Below are 17,470 nucleotides of genomic sequence, written 5' to 3'. Positions count from 1 at the left end.
GTTGTTATTACTAAGAACCTTGTCATACATTCAACTTTCTTCATTCATTTCCTTCCTTCCTTCCTTCCCTTTCAGATGTAAAACAACAGTGTTAAAACTCCAGCTTTGTGACAATTTGCATTGGGCCTGAGTGTTGTCATTATCAGGATTCACCCAGGTCAGGCATCTAATGCAACGGAAGTGTTTCCTTCTTATATAACTTGCTAGGCCTAATGTTTAGAATTTATACTAGCATCTCAGGTCTTAAAATAAAAAACATCTTACAAACTGTCTTTTACCTCATCAGTATGAGCGAGACACTGGCTGTCATATCTGTGCTTCGGTCTTCAATGATTTTGACAGTTTGTTGGTTGTTTTGGTTTTTTGACTGAAATTTCTTCTCTTTCTTCAGCTCTTATCTCTACAGGACAGTGCACTCCCCACCTGCTGCTTTAGCCTGCGAGGGTGTACGTTTATCTGCTACCATGGACACGGCACGAGCCTCGTCATTACTGGAGACTGAAAATGTCTCTCTTCTCTAATGTGGTATCCATTGAAGTCAGCATAGAGAAAATACAGTCTCCTTACCAAAGCCAACAGCTGTCAGGATGTATCTGTAAGGCACATCTGCACTACAGCACTGACATTTGAAATGTGTTTGTTATTGAGTTATTTATTGTATCCTCTTGTTTTTAGACAGTGTGGTGTATAAAGAACCTCCCATCACAGATGCGTTGCATCAGAGACATTAGCATGCATATCATGTGTTTGGCCACACATTTAGCTATTCCAGCTACATGGGTGCCTGGAAGTCAGTGTGTTTATTATACCTGATTACACAAATAGTCCCCCGATCCAATTGAGACTATCTGAAGATCAACTGCTACTTTCAGTGCCAGACGGAATACTAACTGACCTACTATGAGAGAAAATGCAGATCAACCCTGATGACAGAGAAAGTGCCTATAACGTAAAAAGTAAAAAGTTTTACCCAGTAAAAAGGTAGATTTTTATCAGTTACTTACAGATAATGCAACTCCAATAACAAGTACAGAGCTTTTAGTTATGAAATTGTCACTTGAAATAGTGTCATCACATGGTGTGTTCCAGAGATATTGCAATCATTGTTCTTAGCAATTAGCAATAATTGCAAATAGAAAGAATAGGTTTAGCGGCATGTGAAACTGTTCTAAAGTAAGAGCTACCTGTCTTCAACACAGTTTTAGTTTTCTAATCTCTTTTTTATATTTGCAACAGAATAAAAACTTTAAAATTATTGTCTGTCTTGTGGTCTATATGTAACATCAGGTTAATGTCAGGTAGTAAAATGGAGTTCAGTAATTTCTTACAACATACTCAGAGCTAATATTTTCCCCTCTGTAAGCAAGAATCAAGTGCCTGACCTTATTTCCACTCCTGCTCAGAAGCTGCTTTGAAATATGTTAGCAAAGTCATACTGTTAACTAGTGAAATAAAGAAGAAAGTGTGTTTTGGTTTTCAGCCATTTTGTTTCTTTTCCAAGCTATGTTTTGTATTTCACGTTTCAAATATATGATAGCCCTTTCTGGAATTCTAAATGTTTCTGATTCCAGTTGACTTTTTTATTTCAGACATGCTGTCTCTCTGAGTTATGTAATTCTCTTTCTTTCTAGTGTTCAAAAAGGATATTTTAAAGTGTAACAGCAGGCTTTCATAGTTGGTAAAGCAGAGGGGGGTTACAGTCAAATTGCATGCAGCAAGGGTTATCTTATTTTTAAATTTGATTTTATGAATTTTTATTTTATTTTGAAGTCTGGGTAATAGCAATGCTCAGATATTGCATCTGTTACCCACAATGTTTTTCCACTGATTCCCACATCTGCTCATGACATTAGTAAGACTTCAATAGTTGGCAGCAGAGTAAAAATGCCTTTGTCTACATTAGTGATTGTGCGTTGGTAGCATTTTCCTTCACTGATTAAGAAAGAATAACTGAACTATTCTTGTTGGTTTACTGTTACTTAATTTTGCAGTTTCTCCTCTGGAATTCATTCTCACACATTCTGTTCTTAATTCCATTTCTCAGTGGCATAGATGGCCATGGTTTGGTGTAGCTGTACGAACTGCACCACCCTGTTGTGGTTCATTTTCTTCCTGTCCATGTCCTCTTGGAGTTCATGAGCAGCTGTTTCTGACTAAGAGAGAACTGGAGAGTCAGGAAATAATTAAGAGACATGCCATCGTCTGCAAGAAAAAACTTCCTGCACCTGTGCTGCAGTTGCATTATGTTACACTGGACCAGGAGCATGAAGTCTCATCTCATTGGTGGCTGGAAAGTTTGAAATCTCTGTATAAGTCTGAGTAACTCATCCCTTCTCTGTGGGCCTCTTTTCAGCAGAGGTTGTCTTTTCATAATGTAAACTTTTTCAGAGCAAGTCTTTCTTACTAAACATCCTCAGTTCTGCTGTCAATTACATAATGACTCATATGAACTTCTCTGCACAGTGGAGTGGTGCAGCACATGTAAAACCCAGGAGTGGGCTGATCAGGGAGAAGCAGTGAGGCGGGAGTCCCTGCCAACTAGTTATCCAAAGCAGCTATGGTCCTGCAAGATTCCTTCTTTCTTCCTCCTTTGTCACTTGGCAGACCTACCTCTGGCTGTGAGCCTGTCTTCATCTGTTGTGTACATATCTTTTTTTTCCACGTTCATCTGTTCCAATTTAATGTCGAAATCATAGAGAAAAAACAATTTAGCATTGCCCTCTTTAGATCATTTTGCAAATGTTAACACTTCTCTTGTTAGAATCTCTGTTGCTACCAACATTTTCCAGTGCTTTTTAGTGTATTTCAGGAACAGGAAAAAGGTTTAGACAGTGCTTAGAAGCAGATTCTTGAAAGTTCTACTCTGAACAGCTATTAATGGTCTGGACAGAAAAGATGATATGAAATTATCCTGTCCATCTGTTACAAAAGCATGTTTGCACAATACAAGGAATCTGGTTTAAGAGCACTGCTATTTTAGGCCACTTCTCTGAGATTTCCATCAGGGGAGGATTTGCCTTTATTTTGTATTTATTTCAGTATTTTGATTGGGATTTCTTTATCCTGGACATGATAGATATAATCAACAAGCCAAACAGGCATTTTTGATTGTGTGTTTCAGTATTGTCAGTCTTGGTTGTATTTTAGGAAATGGATATTAAATGTAACTTCTTAAATAATCATTTGTGCTCCTTATAAAGTAAGTTTAGATTGAAAGAAATTTTCAGGAGACCTAGAAGTCAGCATGCAAATATCTTCTCTATGTATCTACAGGGTCAGGCGCATGAGGCAGTATGCTTGTTATATCTGCATGTGACTTCAGATGTAGCTGTTTTCAGTTGCTGTTCTCATACCGTAGGTCTTCCACTGTTCCCTGGAACTGCATCACCTTCAGCAGAATTCAGCTGGAGTCCAGCATGCGCTGACAGACCAATGGTCATCAGTTCAGATGAAAGCATTGCTGTTCTAGTGATAGCATTGCTAGGAAATTGTGAAAGTCTCTGCAACAGGACACAGAAGAAACCGACAGTTGCATTGCTTTTAAGATGACGTCCTGAGGGCTCCATGAAATTAGCTGGTGATCTCAGTGCAGAGCTGTAGTGGAAAGGAACAGATGCCAGCATCGCAAAATCAGCTCCACAACTGCAGTTCCAGGCAGCAGGAAAAGTGGCTTTGTGGACATGCAAATGCTTGTTCATTGTGGCTCTGCCAGAGGTGAGGTCTGAGGAGGCAGATGGTCATGACAGTACTTGTGGCATTACCGTTACAAAGCTATTTCCATTTTGAGGTTAACAAAACTGTCAGCTTTATTGTTGCAGAAAGGAGGACTTGCTCTGAAGTTCTTTCTTATTTCTTCTCCACACCTCAACCTTTATGTCTGTTTTTCCAGAAATACTACTCTTGTTCTTGGATTCCTGCAGCTGAACAGGGAAGAGTGACCTTAATGGTATTTCAGCACTTTGAGGAAGCACAGTTGGTGTTTTTCAGTTGTAGTGTTTTATACTCATTGCTCTCTTTTATTTGATGACCTCCTGTGAAAAGCTATATATATGTGTATACTGTGTATATATATGCATGTACAGTTTTTCACTGTTTCACTCATTTTACTTTAGAGTTACCAAAAAGCACTATCTGAATTTCACATCATAGGTGGGAAAGTTCTGTTTCAGTCTCACACCAACAAAGTAAAAGTAGTGTAAGCCAGTTCTCAGCTTTCCATTTTAACTGTGTGAAATGATCTATTCAGTTTGGCTGTTGGCTGAGGAAGATGCTAGGAAGTTCTGCTTTGGTTTGCCATCCTGTGACTTCTGAATCACTTTGGATATCATATTTCCACATGTGAAATTGGCCAATCCTTTCCCATCACCTGGAATATTGATCTGGGCTCACAAAACCTGAGCCTGGTGAACAAGAAATGCCAAATGAGCAGCAGTTATAGATTCCTGTCAGGGACATAACAGCTCAGTAGTAGTTCTGCCTTTTTGCAAACATTTGCTGGCAAAGGAATAAAATGATATTTAGGAGATGATGCTGCATGTTTTGGAATGGTGATACAAGTGCTGTGCTAAATGAAACTGGGCTTTATCTAGTTCTTTTAAGTAGTACCTCACTACCTTTATTCTTCATGGCTTTAATCTGCCAGTTATTCACTTTTTTATTGCAATAAAGCAAGTGCTAATTGGTCGTACATCCAGATATTCTGATAAATTCAACTTTCTTTCCCCCATTTTTATGAAATTCCCTTGAAATCATGGAGTAATCCATATTCTCACAGTTTCTTTTAGCTCAGTTCTTTCTAAATATAGAGCAATGGTGTGTACTTACCTACTTTCTGGTAGGTTTTCTGGGAATTAATTTTTTTCATCCCACATCCCTGACAGTAATTGTTAGGCAGGATTGACTGATATCTTTCCATCAGTCCAGGCTGTATGAACATATTTTCATACATAGACTTTGAGCATTTTTCTATAATAAGCCATGCCATCTTTGATAAGGTACAAGTACTTGTACAACAGTATGACTTAATATTTAGGTTCTCCACCAAAGCAAAAGCCAGAGTTCACGTATTTAAAAAGGATTGTATGACTGTGATTTCATAGTCAAAAGGATGATGAAGCTAGAACACATGGTAGAAAACCCATCAACAGGCAGCAATGCTACTTTAATATGAGAAATGGTCCAATTGAATCCCAATTAGATGTTGAATGGTATTGCATTTATCCATAAACATGTGCCAGCAGATAACAGTAAATCACTGTAACAGTGAAATACTTTTTGCCTTTAGACTTTTTATTTGGTACATGGAATTTCCATTCCCAGATACTTCCTTGTATGTCTTCCTGTAGTTAGTTGTATTGTAAAGTGCCCTTTCTGAATGAGTACAGTCTCTGCAGTCAGGCCCCTCCTCTGCAGGAATAGTGGCCACCTAGAAACAGTTGGAAGTGGTTAGGTACTGTGTGTGGAAACAGATACTAAAAAGGAGACTTTATTTTGCAACACTGGCCCTCTGCAGTTTTAAAGTTTTTGTTTTTGTTTTTGTTATTTTTTTCTTTCCTAAAAAACCCCAAATCTAGTACAATAAATCTCAGTCTGTTTCCTCCCATAATAATGTCTTTGCCTATAGAGAAATTCAAGAGTGACAAGAATCACAAAATAGTCACATTGTGAGTTCAGTGAAAAGGCAATTTAGAAGGGCAGGAGCCTTTGTTCTCGTTAGATACCAAAGAATCCACATAAGTAAATGATGCTGAGAATGCTCTGCCTATATACTTGGAAGCTGTGCAACATGAGCGAATCCATTGCACAGTCAATTGTCTTTGTCTTTTTCTTGCAAAAAGCAATGGAAGCCTTTTACTGCCCAGTATGTTTTTTCTCTTTATGCTAGAAGATGTGCTCATTTAAAAGCAACCCTTCAGGAAATATGGTATGTACAACATTTGCAAGCCAAATATTTTGGCATTCACAGGAGCAGAGGAAGCAGACAGGTGTATGCAGTTACACTGTGTTGAACATTTTCATTGTAAAGCAAGGTGTGATTAGATTCGTTAGGTTAACAGTGTTGTTGTGTCTCACACTCTGACAGACAAAGGTGACTTCTAAAACCCTTCTCTTCACCCACACTCAGCTCTTGTCTTTCCAGGAAAGGCTCTGGATTGGCAGGCACCATCTCAGAGGCTCCATACTAGAGGCACTGCTTAGAGGCCCTTGTTAGCTTCAGTGCATGATTGCTTTTTCAGCTTACTCTTAATTCTCCTGTTATGCAGATCAAGCAAAATTGAGCTGTTTTTCATGAGAAATTAGTAAACTGGGTATCAGACTTTTTCAGAGTAGGTTCCTGTTGCAGCTGTAGAAATCTGTCTAGTGGCTGTTAGGAAATCACAGGCTACAGATTACAGGTCTTGAAACTGCAGAAGCAGCATGTTTCTTTTCAGCCATCTCAAGGAGCAAATCACTATAATCAGTCCTTGCTTTTCCAAATAAAATGAGCTTTAAAAAAGAATATATGCCTTTTCTTGTCTTTGATATCCACAAGCAAACACACTGTTCTGTAACTTTCACTCTGTTACCATTTTATCTTGCATTCATTTTCTTTTATGTTCTACATTTATTTCTCTTTGTCTTTTTCCCAGTGGAGTCAGAGTGCTGTGGGAACATACAATAACATCTTTTCCCGTTTGTTTTGAGGAGGGGATAATGGCTGTTCTGTTGGAAAGAGGGATTTTCTTCAATTGAAGCCCTAGGAAGCTTGGAAATACATTGTATTCAACAGATCTTCGGGGCAGAAGGAGAGACCAGAAGTTGAAATGCATTTGCTGTAACATTTTCTGTTTCACTGTGTTCTTCTCATGTTTCAAATCAAGGCAAAACAAGTGTGTGACACACTTTGGAACTCCCTGTGAGGCAGGGAAGTCACAGGGAAATACAACAGTGCTTGTTATCCTCATCTCACAGGAATCCTTGCAATCTGTTACCAATAAAACTTTTAGCTGTTTCTTCACTATGAATGATTGATCTAAGAAAAAATGTAGTTTGTATTTTATAAGTACAGTGAAAAAGCAAGTTGTTCCACGCTGCTTAGGAGCACCTTCTCAAAAGGAATGGCCACTTTCCTGTCATCGTGTGCTGGAAGACTTTGGTCTGCATTCACTGTGGCTTCCTACAGGGTGTTTGGTCATTGCATATAAGAATACATTTTACAAAATCAGTTCTGCTATCCCCAGGCTTTGCATTTCTCCACAGCATCCCTAACAGACTGTGGCTCAGTACTGTTAGTCTTTCCAGCCTGTCTGGCAGGATGTTTCACCTTCACCAACAGGTTTTTTTAATCAAGGGACAACAAGGGGGACATAAAGTAAATGGCAGAACCTCTCAATTCCATCTTCAGGCTGCAAAAGAGCTACCTTGCAGACAGATGCTGTCATATGTGTCTGTAGGAAGGCATTACTTAAGTCAGAATTAGAGATCCAGCCATAGAGAAGATCTGGTGTTGCTGTGAAGCTACTGTAGCTTCAAACCTAAGGCCACCATGGCTGGCTCAGAGAGAGACTTTTGTTATTGAACTTGTTTAGATTCTGTTCCAAATCCTGTATCTTCCCTCTTGGCATCCCTTGGGCAGGGTGGTAGAACTTCATTAAGAAGGAGAAGAATAAGATAGAAAAGATCTTAACACATTCCTTGAGTAAATCAGTTTTCTATAGAGCAACACTGATAAGTTCTGCTGTAAGGTTAGTATAAAGAATACAGCTTTAGAAAACGAGAGCTACTTCTGACGTGGGACTTGAATGTATGTCTGTGGTCAGGATTTGCTCATTTGCTTATGCTGTTCCACATGATGGAGGCACTGGAACATGGATTCACACTTTTGAAGAATATGGAGAAGAAATGTGTCTTGTTTCTAAAAATACAAGAAAGCTGAAGCTTTATTTTAAAAACGTAATTAAATCAGTCAGTTGTGCAAAAGAAAAAAAAAAGAGAGAGACGGAGAGAGACATAGACAGTAGGTAACACTGCACTGTTAAGTGTTTTCTGCTGCATGCATTTCTTCACTTGTTTTCAAACAGCTTCTTTGTGCTTGGAAATAAACTTGTCAGTACCCAACACTCTTCCTAACCTTTGTACAATAGACGTCTTTTTACAGTGTTTCCTCTGCTGTTAGGCTAGGGTTAATCATCTCCATCTCACTGATAAGAAGAACCATATGCTGTGATCCTGAATGTGGATAATCATCTTACTCCCACGTCTGTCAATCTATTCCTACTGTCATTGCCTGTTCTTCATAGAGCATCTTTTTCCTGAAGAACTTAAAATGGTGTACCATAAAAAGTGTGAGTAACTGTACTGGCTGTCACAGAGCGAATCAGTAAAAACATTAAATTAAAACAGCTATAGTTTGATTGCCAGTTTTATGCTGTGAGCATGGATTTAGACAATGCTATCTCTTTATCTTCCGATTATTGTCTTTTATGGCTCAGAATGTGTCTGCCACGTACCTGTCTGTGATAAAGATCTGGTTTTCAGTAGTTTAATACAGGTTGTTTTCACATTACTTTGGTGAATGAGAAGTTGCATAAGGTGCTTGCTATTAAGGGAGCAGACTGTTACTCCTAGATTTTTAGTCACCTTTGTGTGGTGAAAATACAGTTATGAAAATCATTATTTACAATATTATATACTGTGTATTCTCTGCTGAATGCCTGAAATAGTTCCTAGGAGGAGGCAAAAGGCTTGTGACAGAACTTTTAGTTTGCTTACATAAAGAAGCTACCAGTAGGCTGCTTCTGCAAAGGTAGTGTCAACACTGTGCCATGATAATGGTACAGATCCCATCAATCATAGAGTCTTCTGGGCTGGAAAAGATAATCAAGAACATAAAGTCTGACCATTAACCTGATCTGCCAACTCCTATCACCAAACCATATTGCTCAATGCTCCATCAATGCATCTGCCTGCAGGGATGGGAACCCTTTCTGGGCTGCCCCTTCTAACACCTGGCTGGCCTCTGAAGAAATTCTTCCCTATACTCACTGTAAAAACTCCCCTGTAACCTGAGATTTTCCTCAGGTCCTGTCACTGTTACCTGGAAAATGAGACTGACACCTTCTTGCTGTAACCTCCTTTCAGGTAGCTATAGAGAATTCCAAGTTCTCCCCTCACTCCTCTGTTCTTCTGAACAACTCAAGCTCTCTTGACTGCTTCTCTTAAGACCCATTTTTGAGTTCCTTCACAAGATTTGTTGTTTCGCTCTGTATGCATATGTGCAACTCACTGTCCTTTGTTCCTGTGGAGGAGTAAGAATAACAAATTCAGTCAACTTTCTTAAATCTAATTTTTCCTTTCTCCTCTTATGTGAGAAACAGAACTTACTGACAACTGCAGAACAGTGCTAAGCTGTAGCTGACAGTCATCTCCGGTCCACAGTGAAGTCACACATGGAAATGTTCTAGGACAAAGGACAGTTGCCATTAAATAAAACCTTCAGGAGAGGCTTAGGAAAAGAAGCTCCTATCACAAGAAGATGACTAAGGAGGGGAATGACTTGTACAAGAGGTAGCAAAAGCAGACAAAATCATCAAATATATGCACCACTTCTGCTTTTTGTTTGATTTTGCAATATTCATGTTTCTTGTAGTCTACCACAGCCAGCTATGTTCACTTGTCCATGCTGGGGAGAAGCCAGACCAATCTGTGGCACTTGTTCAGCCTGGCTGCCACACATCCCTGTAGGAAGAGTGTTATCCTTCCAGGTGGCCCTCACACCTTGCACCCAGGCTGCTTATCCTTCAGGTCCTTAAGGTTCATATTCTGCCTTAGTTTGTTTTTGGAAATTGGGGTGACAAATCATGTGGAACTTAATTCAAGAAATAACACCAGCTGAGGGTACATGATACACCCACAGACATTCAGCCAGAGGTTGGGTTTTAGCTAAAAGAAATCAGGAAAAGAGAGAAAAGAGAGTCAGGGTCCTCTTTAAACTGCAACCAGTCTGTACAGTGTTGAGCCAAAGAGCACACATCATACCTTCATCAGTCCATCCAGCACCACATAGAATCACTACCAGTTTTCCAGTGTGTGAAACCAAAGCCCAGTGAGGATTTGGTTTGTGTGGATGTTTTTTTAACAGTCTTTTTGGAGCCCAGCTGGCATTCAGTTGTACCTGGCACCAGAACTTCTCATCTCTGCAATCTACAGGCATGTGACTCCCTGCTGACAACACCCATAGTTCTGATCCGTGACCAAGAATCACACCACCCCTTCCATCACAGTGAAAGCAGGAGTCAAACAAAGCACAGTAAAAATGTGAAAGCTCCAAGGGTCTGGTATGGCTTTGCTGGCCATGGTGTGCTTGGCCTCCTGCTGGTTTGGCTACTGCACTGTGCATGGCTGAACCCTGCTTTACAAAAGCCCTCTTTCTCTGTAAGAGCATCCTCTGTTCCAGGACATCTTTCAAGAAAAAATGGTTCTAGAGAAAGAAAGATAAAAGCAGGGAGATATTGTTTATAGGGGATCTCATTGCAGAGGTCTCAGTCTCTAACATACATCAGGTGACCTGCCAGCATACCCAAAGTTACTGAAGATCACAGCTGTCACATGCACTCTGCATCAAAGCAAAGCAGAGAAGGGCTTTGTGGGCTTCTTGAGCTGCAAGCCCCAGGGTGTGCTGGCTCAGGGTTTTGCAATGCATAGGGTGGAGATTCCCACATAGTGTCATGAGTAAGACAAAGAGAAAGTTCATTCTGGAGCAGCTATGCCTCCCTTGCTCAGACTGTGAGGATAAACCTTATGAAGCAGAAGTTGCAGGAGTGCTCAGCTTATTTGCATGGCCGCTTTCCACCTGAGCACCCTTCAGGCATTCCAAGCCCACCCTCCATCCTTCAGCATCATACAACGGCTTTGTGAGGACTTCCTCAAATGTACTGTGTGATATTTGCCAAAACTGCTGCTCTTCTGATGTGAGCTGGTGCTCAGCATGTGAGGATGAGAAGCTGAGAGCTCTCCTGTTGGCAGCCCTGGCTGTAGCTGCGTATATACTTATCTGAAAAATGTTTTGTTTTAAGGTTCCTCTGGGAATATATAAACCTCACAGTGAACAGATAGAGCTATAATTCTTGCATATTGTTATTATATATTTTATTGTGAGGCACTGGCATGGCTGCCCAGAGAAGCTGTGAGTGCCCCATCCCTGGAGGTGCTCCAGGCCAGGTTGGATGGGTCCTGCTCTAACCTGACCTGCTGGGTGGCTGCTCTGCCCATAGCAGGCACTGCAGCCCACTGCCCTGGGGAGCTGTGCCATGCCCACAGCCTTCTGGTGCAGAATCTCTCCCTTCAACAATAGCAAGAATATATAAATGGAAGTAGAGCAATTTTCACTACAAAGTTACTCCATCTAAAGGATTATTTAAAAACAGGGCACTGAGTCATCCTCTTAAATGCTGGGAGGCTGTTCCCAAAGGTGCTGTGTAGTTGAAGAATTTAAAATGTCAATTCAAGAGACACAGCAATGCAGCTGAAAGTAGGATGGTCATTCTTACATCTTAAGGCAGGGCACAAGCCTTCTGAGTTTTAGATCTCGTTTTGTTTCTGTTGTGATGCTGGCTCTAGTGGTATTTCACATGGCCTAACCAAATAATGAAGTATAAGGCCATCTCACTAGCAGGTACACTTTTCCTTGTGTTCCCACACACAGAGTTTCTGCTTCTTCATTTCTTCTTCTTACTTCCTTCAGTTTTCAACCTTCCTCCTGCCACAGCTTGTTGCTGGAGGGGTTGAAAGGCAAGTCATATGAACTGCATGTGCACAGGGAGATGAAACCCCTAGAAAAGAAAAGACAAGGATGATGTTGATGTGCATTGGTGGCACCATGCCTGGCTGGGACAGCAACATGTTTCCTCCACACATGGAAATTAGCAAGTGTTCTTAACAGCTATACCTCATTCCTTAGTGCTTCATCTTACACTGGCAAAGAAGGTTAACTAATAACATATAGGCTTGGGAGTGCAAATTTATTGTTTTCTATTACTATTATTTTAGAGTCAGTGGGGAAACAACTTCTGTCTGTGATTCACATCCTGAGATGAAATTTGCTATATGAGTGAGAGCCTCTCCTATGAGGACAGGCTGAGAGGGCTGGGGCTGTTCAGCCTGGAGAAGAGAAGGCTGAGAGGTGACCTGACAGTGGCTTGTCAGCGTCTGAACGGGAGCTACAGGGAAAAGGGGGGCAGACTCTTTAGCAGGGTCTGTGGTGACAGAACAAGGGGAAATGATTTCAAGTTTAAAAATGGTAGATTAGGTTGGATAAAAGGAAAAAAAATACTGTGAGGGTGGTGAGGCAGTGCAATCATTGCCCAGATATGTGGTTGATGTCCCATTCCTGGAGACATTCAAGGTAAGGGTGGATCAGGCTGTGGGCAACCCGATTTAGCTGTATATGTCCCTATGCATTGCAGGGGAGCTGGACTAGATGACCTTTAAAGGTCTCTTCCAACTCTGAGGACTCCATGATTCTGTGATTTCTAGGTCATAATTTATCCTTGAGGAGCTTTATGTATTTTGAAAGACACAGACTATAAACACACTTGACTCTTCCACAAGGGCATGGAAGTGCATTAGGTACAGAGTCACAGTATCACAACATATCATTGCACCATTCTACAACCAGGGATTTAATATCAGCTTCTGTGGTGTTTTTGTCCATGACCTGGCTGTAGATGTGATGCCTTATTTATATAAATTGCTAGACAAAAGCCAAGATGTGATCCAGCTCTGGAAGATGCTTTCTGAGGCACCTGAGAAACCTTGCTATGCTTGCAGGTGCATACTTGATGCACACTGGTGTGAGCATACTAGCTGTGATTTGATTTCTTATTTTAACACTTCTCATTGTCCATTCAGATGCCCACTTTTGAGCAATATTAAAGTTGAGTAGGTGTCCAGCACCAAACTCTGACACTGGATTGCATCTTTAAGGAACATAGCCTAAAGCAAACCATCTATGGTAAAATGTGATTATTTTACCCTTCTTTCCAGGAAAATGGTAATAGTGACTTATTTCTGTGGCTTAACACTGATGGACAGCCTATCAAATAACAGATGCTGAGAAAAATCTTGTGCAAAACCAGAAGTCTTCCAGCTATTTCAGACCAAATAACAAAGCTCCCAATCAACAAGGAAGAGTGAAATAGCAGTTCTCAGGTTTCAGGCCCAGAAATATCAGCTCAGGAAACAGGTTTCTGTATTTGATATCCAGGAGGTCAAGCTGAGCATAGGGGAATGCAGCAGTAATTAATTTGTCAGCTGAGAGCTGCCAGCCACATAGTAGGCAGCAGCCCCTGGTCTGAAGTCAGGCTGCCTTTGTTCTCTCTTCCACCAGAGGAAGGCCCCGGGGTGGTGGTTTGCTGGCTGAAGTCATGTCCTTGTGGTTTGTGGAGTCAAGTGACTCCCCACATATCAGCTGAGGATGATGAGAGAAACATACCCTGCAAAAGGAAAACTTGCCTATGCCCCTGGCAGCTTGAAATGTGGTTGCTGATTGGAAAACAGCTCCTTGCTCTAGGACAAGCTAAGAGCCCCAGAAAGAATTTGTGACAAAATACAGGCAAGCTGCTCCCAGTATCAGGGCTGCTTTGCCTAAATAAGACTCAAATCAGCAAAATCTAATAAGCAGGATAAAAAATGCCCTTTTATAAAAGTTGAAAGCTCTTACTAATTGAGGAGATAGGGCAAACCTTAAGATAGCCACCGTGTGAGTGCCTTTTGATTTCCACTCTGCTTGCTGCGGCATCAGCAGGGTGAGACTCTTCATGGCAGCATAATTTCCAGTGCATGGTGAGGGAGCACAGCATAACTTTGCTCAGTATTTCATGAAACAGGCCTGAGTCACTTTCTGCCAGCATTGGTAGCCTGTGGAACATTTTGCTCACTTCTTGGGTAGGGAGGGAATTCAGTATGTATATCTCTTTGCTCCCGTAAGCTTCCAGGTAACCAGAGAACCAACAGCACTTGAATATGGCAGTGACAGACAAAAGCAAACCCAGCCCTAAATTTAGGACACTGCAGTGTGGAGCCTTTTTTCTTAATTTGTAGTTCATTGCAAGTATCTGACAAAGCACTGGTAAGAACAAGGTTTTGAAAAGGATAAAAGTCTACCCCAGCCCTGAGATAAGGCTTAAATATCTTCTGTGTCTGTATGATGTTCTTCTCTGGGGACATACAAAGGAAAACAAAAAGGAGAGAGGTAAGGAGCCCTACAAGTACTTCCTGATAGGTGCAGGGTCAGATATGAGATCAGATGGGGTTGCTCGGGGATCACCCAGCTGGTGCTTAGAAATCTTCAAGATCAGGCCAGCACATCCACTGGTCATCCTTCTGGGGGAAAGATTTTCCTCCCTTTCTGCCTTTCTGACCCTGCTCAACTCCATGCACAGGACCCAGGTCCTTCATTCCAGAGCATCCCAAAGCCCAGGGCAGAACAGCTAGGGTTCTGCCTACCCATGGTCTCTGCAAGTGCTCATTGAGGTTCAAACAATTGAGACCAGGAAACTCCTTCAGAAATCTGGGAGGTGCTGGGTGGGGGGAAAAGGGAACATGGAGCTCCAAGAGGCCAGACCTCCAGACACAGTAATGTGTAGACCACCAGAGTTTGTATGCACTATGGAAAAGGCCCCAAGAACTTTGTGAAATGTGGGAAATTTTCTTCCTGCTCATAAACAAGTAAATCTGCTGCTAGCTGACATTTCCAGTTTAAAATCAGCATTCCTAACAAGCCTATCTTGCTGTCTGATAGATCTTGTGAGAGGAATTATTTCAGCTATTCAGAATTTCAGCGGGGAAAATAAAGTCCAGTCTGAATGGAAAGAAATTGCTGGAAATGTCTGGTCCAGCTTCCTGTGCAAATCTGTGCAAGCTTTAGTGCTAGGTCAGACTGATCAGGGCATTATTCATTCCATTTTGAAGTCTCCCAAGGAGAGAAACTGCAGTTCTCTCTCAGCATTGTTCCCTACTGCATGGCCCTCCCCACAGTGAATTGTTTTGTCTTTGTACTTCACGAGAATTTCCTTTTTTGTGACTTCTTATGGATAATTTCTGTCCCTTTTACTTAAATCTTCCTCTATAATCTTCCTTTAGATTTTGGAGTAAAGGCAATAATCACTAACCTTAACCTCCTGCTGGCACTGCTGCCTCACAGCCCTGCTTGCAGCCATAAAATTCTTGAAGGTCGTCACAGGAAATTCAACCGAAAATGCAACTAACAACTTCACACTGCCTTGGTTAGGAGCATCTCCCTGCCTGCACTATTATTACTGTCCTTTCAGGAAGGTAAAGTAAGTGCCTTCATGACAAGGCAAAGCTGTTCCTTGCTGTGAGCAAAGGAAGGCCACCTCTCTCTGACGTCCTCTACCAGGGCCATATTGCCCAGGATATGTGGGAGACTAAAAGTTTTCCTTAAAGCGAAAAACAGAGACAATACTGAGATGTTATATCTTGCACTCTGTCTCCATGAGTATTCTTCTAATTGCAGGCAAACCTGCAAGCACACAGTTGTATGCTGTCATTGAGCAGCCTAGAACTGATACATATCATTCCCACTTCCAGTCCTTAGGGCTGTTCTCAAGCCATTCTCCACCCAAGCTGTATCTGTACTTGGGATTGCACTGTCCCAGGTGCAGGACCTTGTGCACGGCCTTGTTGAACTCCATGAGGTTGGCATGGGCCCACCTCTCAAGTCTGCCTAGGTCCCTCTGCATAGCATCCCATCCCTCTGACATGTCAACTGCACCACTTGGCTTGGTCATTCATTTGCAGAATTCCTGAGGGTGCACTCAATCCTACTGTCCATGTTGCCTACAAACATTTTAAATAACGCCAGTCCCAGCATTAATGTCTGAGGAGTGCCACTCCAAGTGGTCTCCACTTGGACACTGAGCCATTAATTGCAACTCCCTGAGTGCAACCATCCAACCAATTCCATATCCAGCAAGAGGTCCAATATGGACCAATTTTTCTCCGATTTGGCAACCAGGATATCATGTGGGACAGTGTTAAACATGATGCACAAGTCCCAGAATATGATATTGGTTACTCTTTCTTCATTCACTGATGTTGTAACTATCACAAAAGACTACCAAGTTTGTCAGGCATGACTTGCCCCTTGGTGATGCCATGTTGGTTACCACCAGTCACCTTTATTTTCCATGTGTCTTGGTAGGGTCTTCAGGAGGATCTGCTCCATCATCTTGACAGGCATAGAGGTGAAACTGGCTGGCCTGCAGTTCTTCATCAGTGTCATCAACAGCAGGGTTGAGTGCACTCTCAGCAAGTTAGTGGATGTCACCATCATCCATTGTGTGGTCGACATGCCTGAAGGATTGATACCATTCAGAGAGACCAAGATAAGGATGTTGTAAGGGTGGTGAGGCACAGGTTGCCCAGGGAGCTGGTGGGTACCCTGACTTTGGAGATATTTAAGGTCAGGCTGGACTGAGTTCTGATCACCTGATCCAACTGTAGTTGTCCCTGTTCATTGCAGGGGAGTTGGAATAGATGACCTTTAAGGATTTCTTCAACTCACAGGATTCTGTAAGGATCACACGATTTCTGATAAGGATTGTGTTTGGGCCCTAGACATACCAAAACAAACATCTTAGCTCCCTAGGGACAGCCCTGTGTGATACTGCTCAACTGCAGAGATTTCCTAATTACAGACAGCTTTAACCAGGAGGCTGCCTTATTGCTCTTAAATTTGCGTGTGAAGAAGGGTCACCCATGGGGACCACAAGTATTTCACAAGCACAAACAGTAGCCTGCTGGAGAGCTGAACTCCTGTCTCATGTTTGCTACCAGCCTTACATCTTAACTGTCTCTCTGGTATAAACATCACTTTTCAGGTCTTTCAAGATGACTCCTTCAGTAAATCTGTGAGTTTCTTCATTAATGAGTTCTCCTTGGGCTTGTAAACTTTTCTGCACCTAATTATTTGCTGCTTCTGGACAGAAGTCTTCCTGGAACTTCATTAACAAAGATTATCATTGTGAACCATGACTAAGTCCTCCCAAAGCACTTCTCTCTCTCATGATCATTTTTAAGTTTAAAAATAAATCCCAGCTGTCCCTCTTTGCCGTAACTTGTGCAAAGTACAATGGCTGCCTGATAAGATTATTTCTGCACTGATCACATGCTGGTCTCTATCATAGGCAGCGGAAAGGGCGTATTTTTTTTCTGTTGATCAGAGAAGAATTTCTGTAAGCTTCAAGGGAAATAAAACAAACAAGCTTTCCTTTACATTGCCATACTGACATGCTTAGAGGAATGAACCTCATAAACATCTAAAAACTGAGGCTGGGAGATAAACAGTTGTTCACTTTAAATAAGGTGGGAAAAGATGTGACTAGGACCAATGACAGTGACCTAGTAGCAACAACAATGCTCTAAGGAAGAAATAAAGAAAACAGCAAGCTTGTTTTCTTCTCTTCAGAGC

At 41.6% G+C, this 17,470-nt stretch overlaps 1 protein-coding gene and 1 long non-coding RNA gene across 17 annotated transcripts in view; both read left to right on the top strand.

Annotated features, from left to right (window-relative positions):
- SUSD1 (sushi domain containing 1) overlaps nucleotides 1–1,255 on the top strand; it is a 35,076-nt gene extending 33,821 nt beyond the window's left edge. For 10 of the 16 annotated variants that reach the window (XR_001552183.3, XM_085528814.1, XM_085528815.1 and 7 more), the window contains one exon: nucleotides 392–1,255. Coding sequence is in view for 11 of the 16 variants with exons in the window: in XM_085528814.1 (XP_085384940.1) it covers nucleotides 392–521 (130 nt within the window). In the remaining 5 variants the exon portion in view is untranslated. Of the gene's footprint in view, nucleotides 1–75; nucleotides 158–391 lie in introns of those variants that run through there. The other 6 variants (XM_032441367.2, XM_085528812.1, XR_014939379.1 and 3 more) reach the window with 5 other exon arrangements.
- A 288-nt stretch (nucleotides 1,256–1,543) lies between these two features.
- Nucleotides 1,544–7,970, top strand: LOC146753755 (uncharacterized). Its single transcript, XR_014939383.1, has 2 exons — nucleotides 1,544–3,714; nucleotides 3,890–7,970. It is a non-coding gene; the product is annotated as an uncharacterized LOC146753755 (long non-coding RNA).
- The last annotated feature ends 9,500 nt before the right edge of the window (nucleotides 7,971–17,470 follow it).

The sequence above is a fragment of the Coturnix japonica genome, chromosome Z (assembly GCF_054131305.1).
Source record: "Coturnix japonica strain WE chromosome Z, WE-NBRP24, whole genome shotgun sequence".
NCBI classification, from domain to species: Eukaryota; Metazoa; Chordata; class Aves; order Galliformes; family Phasianidae; genus Coturnix; species Coturnix japonica.
Note: the sequence above shows the minus strand (reverse complement) of the source record. Positions and strands in the feature narration are given on the sequence as shown.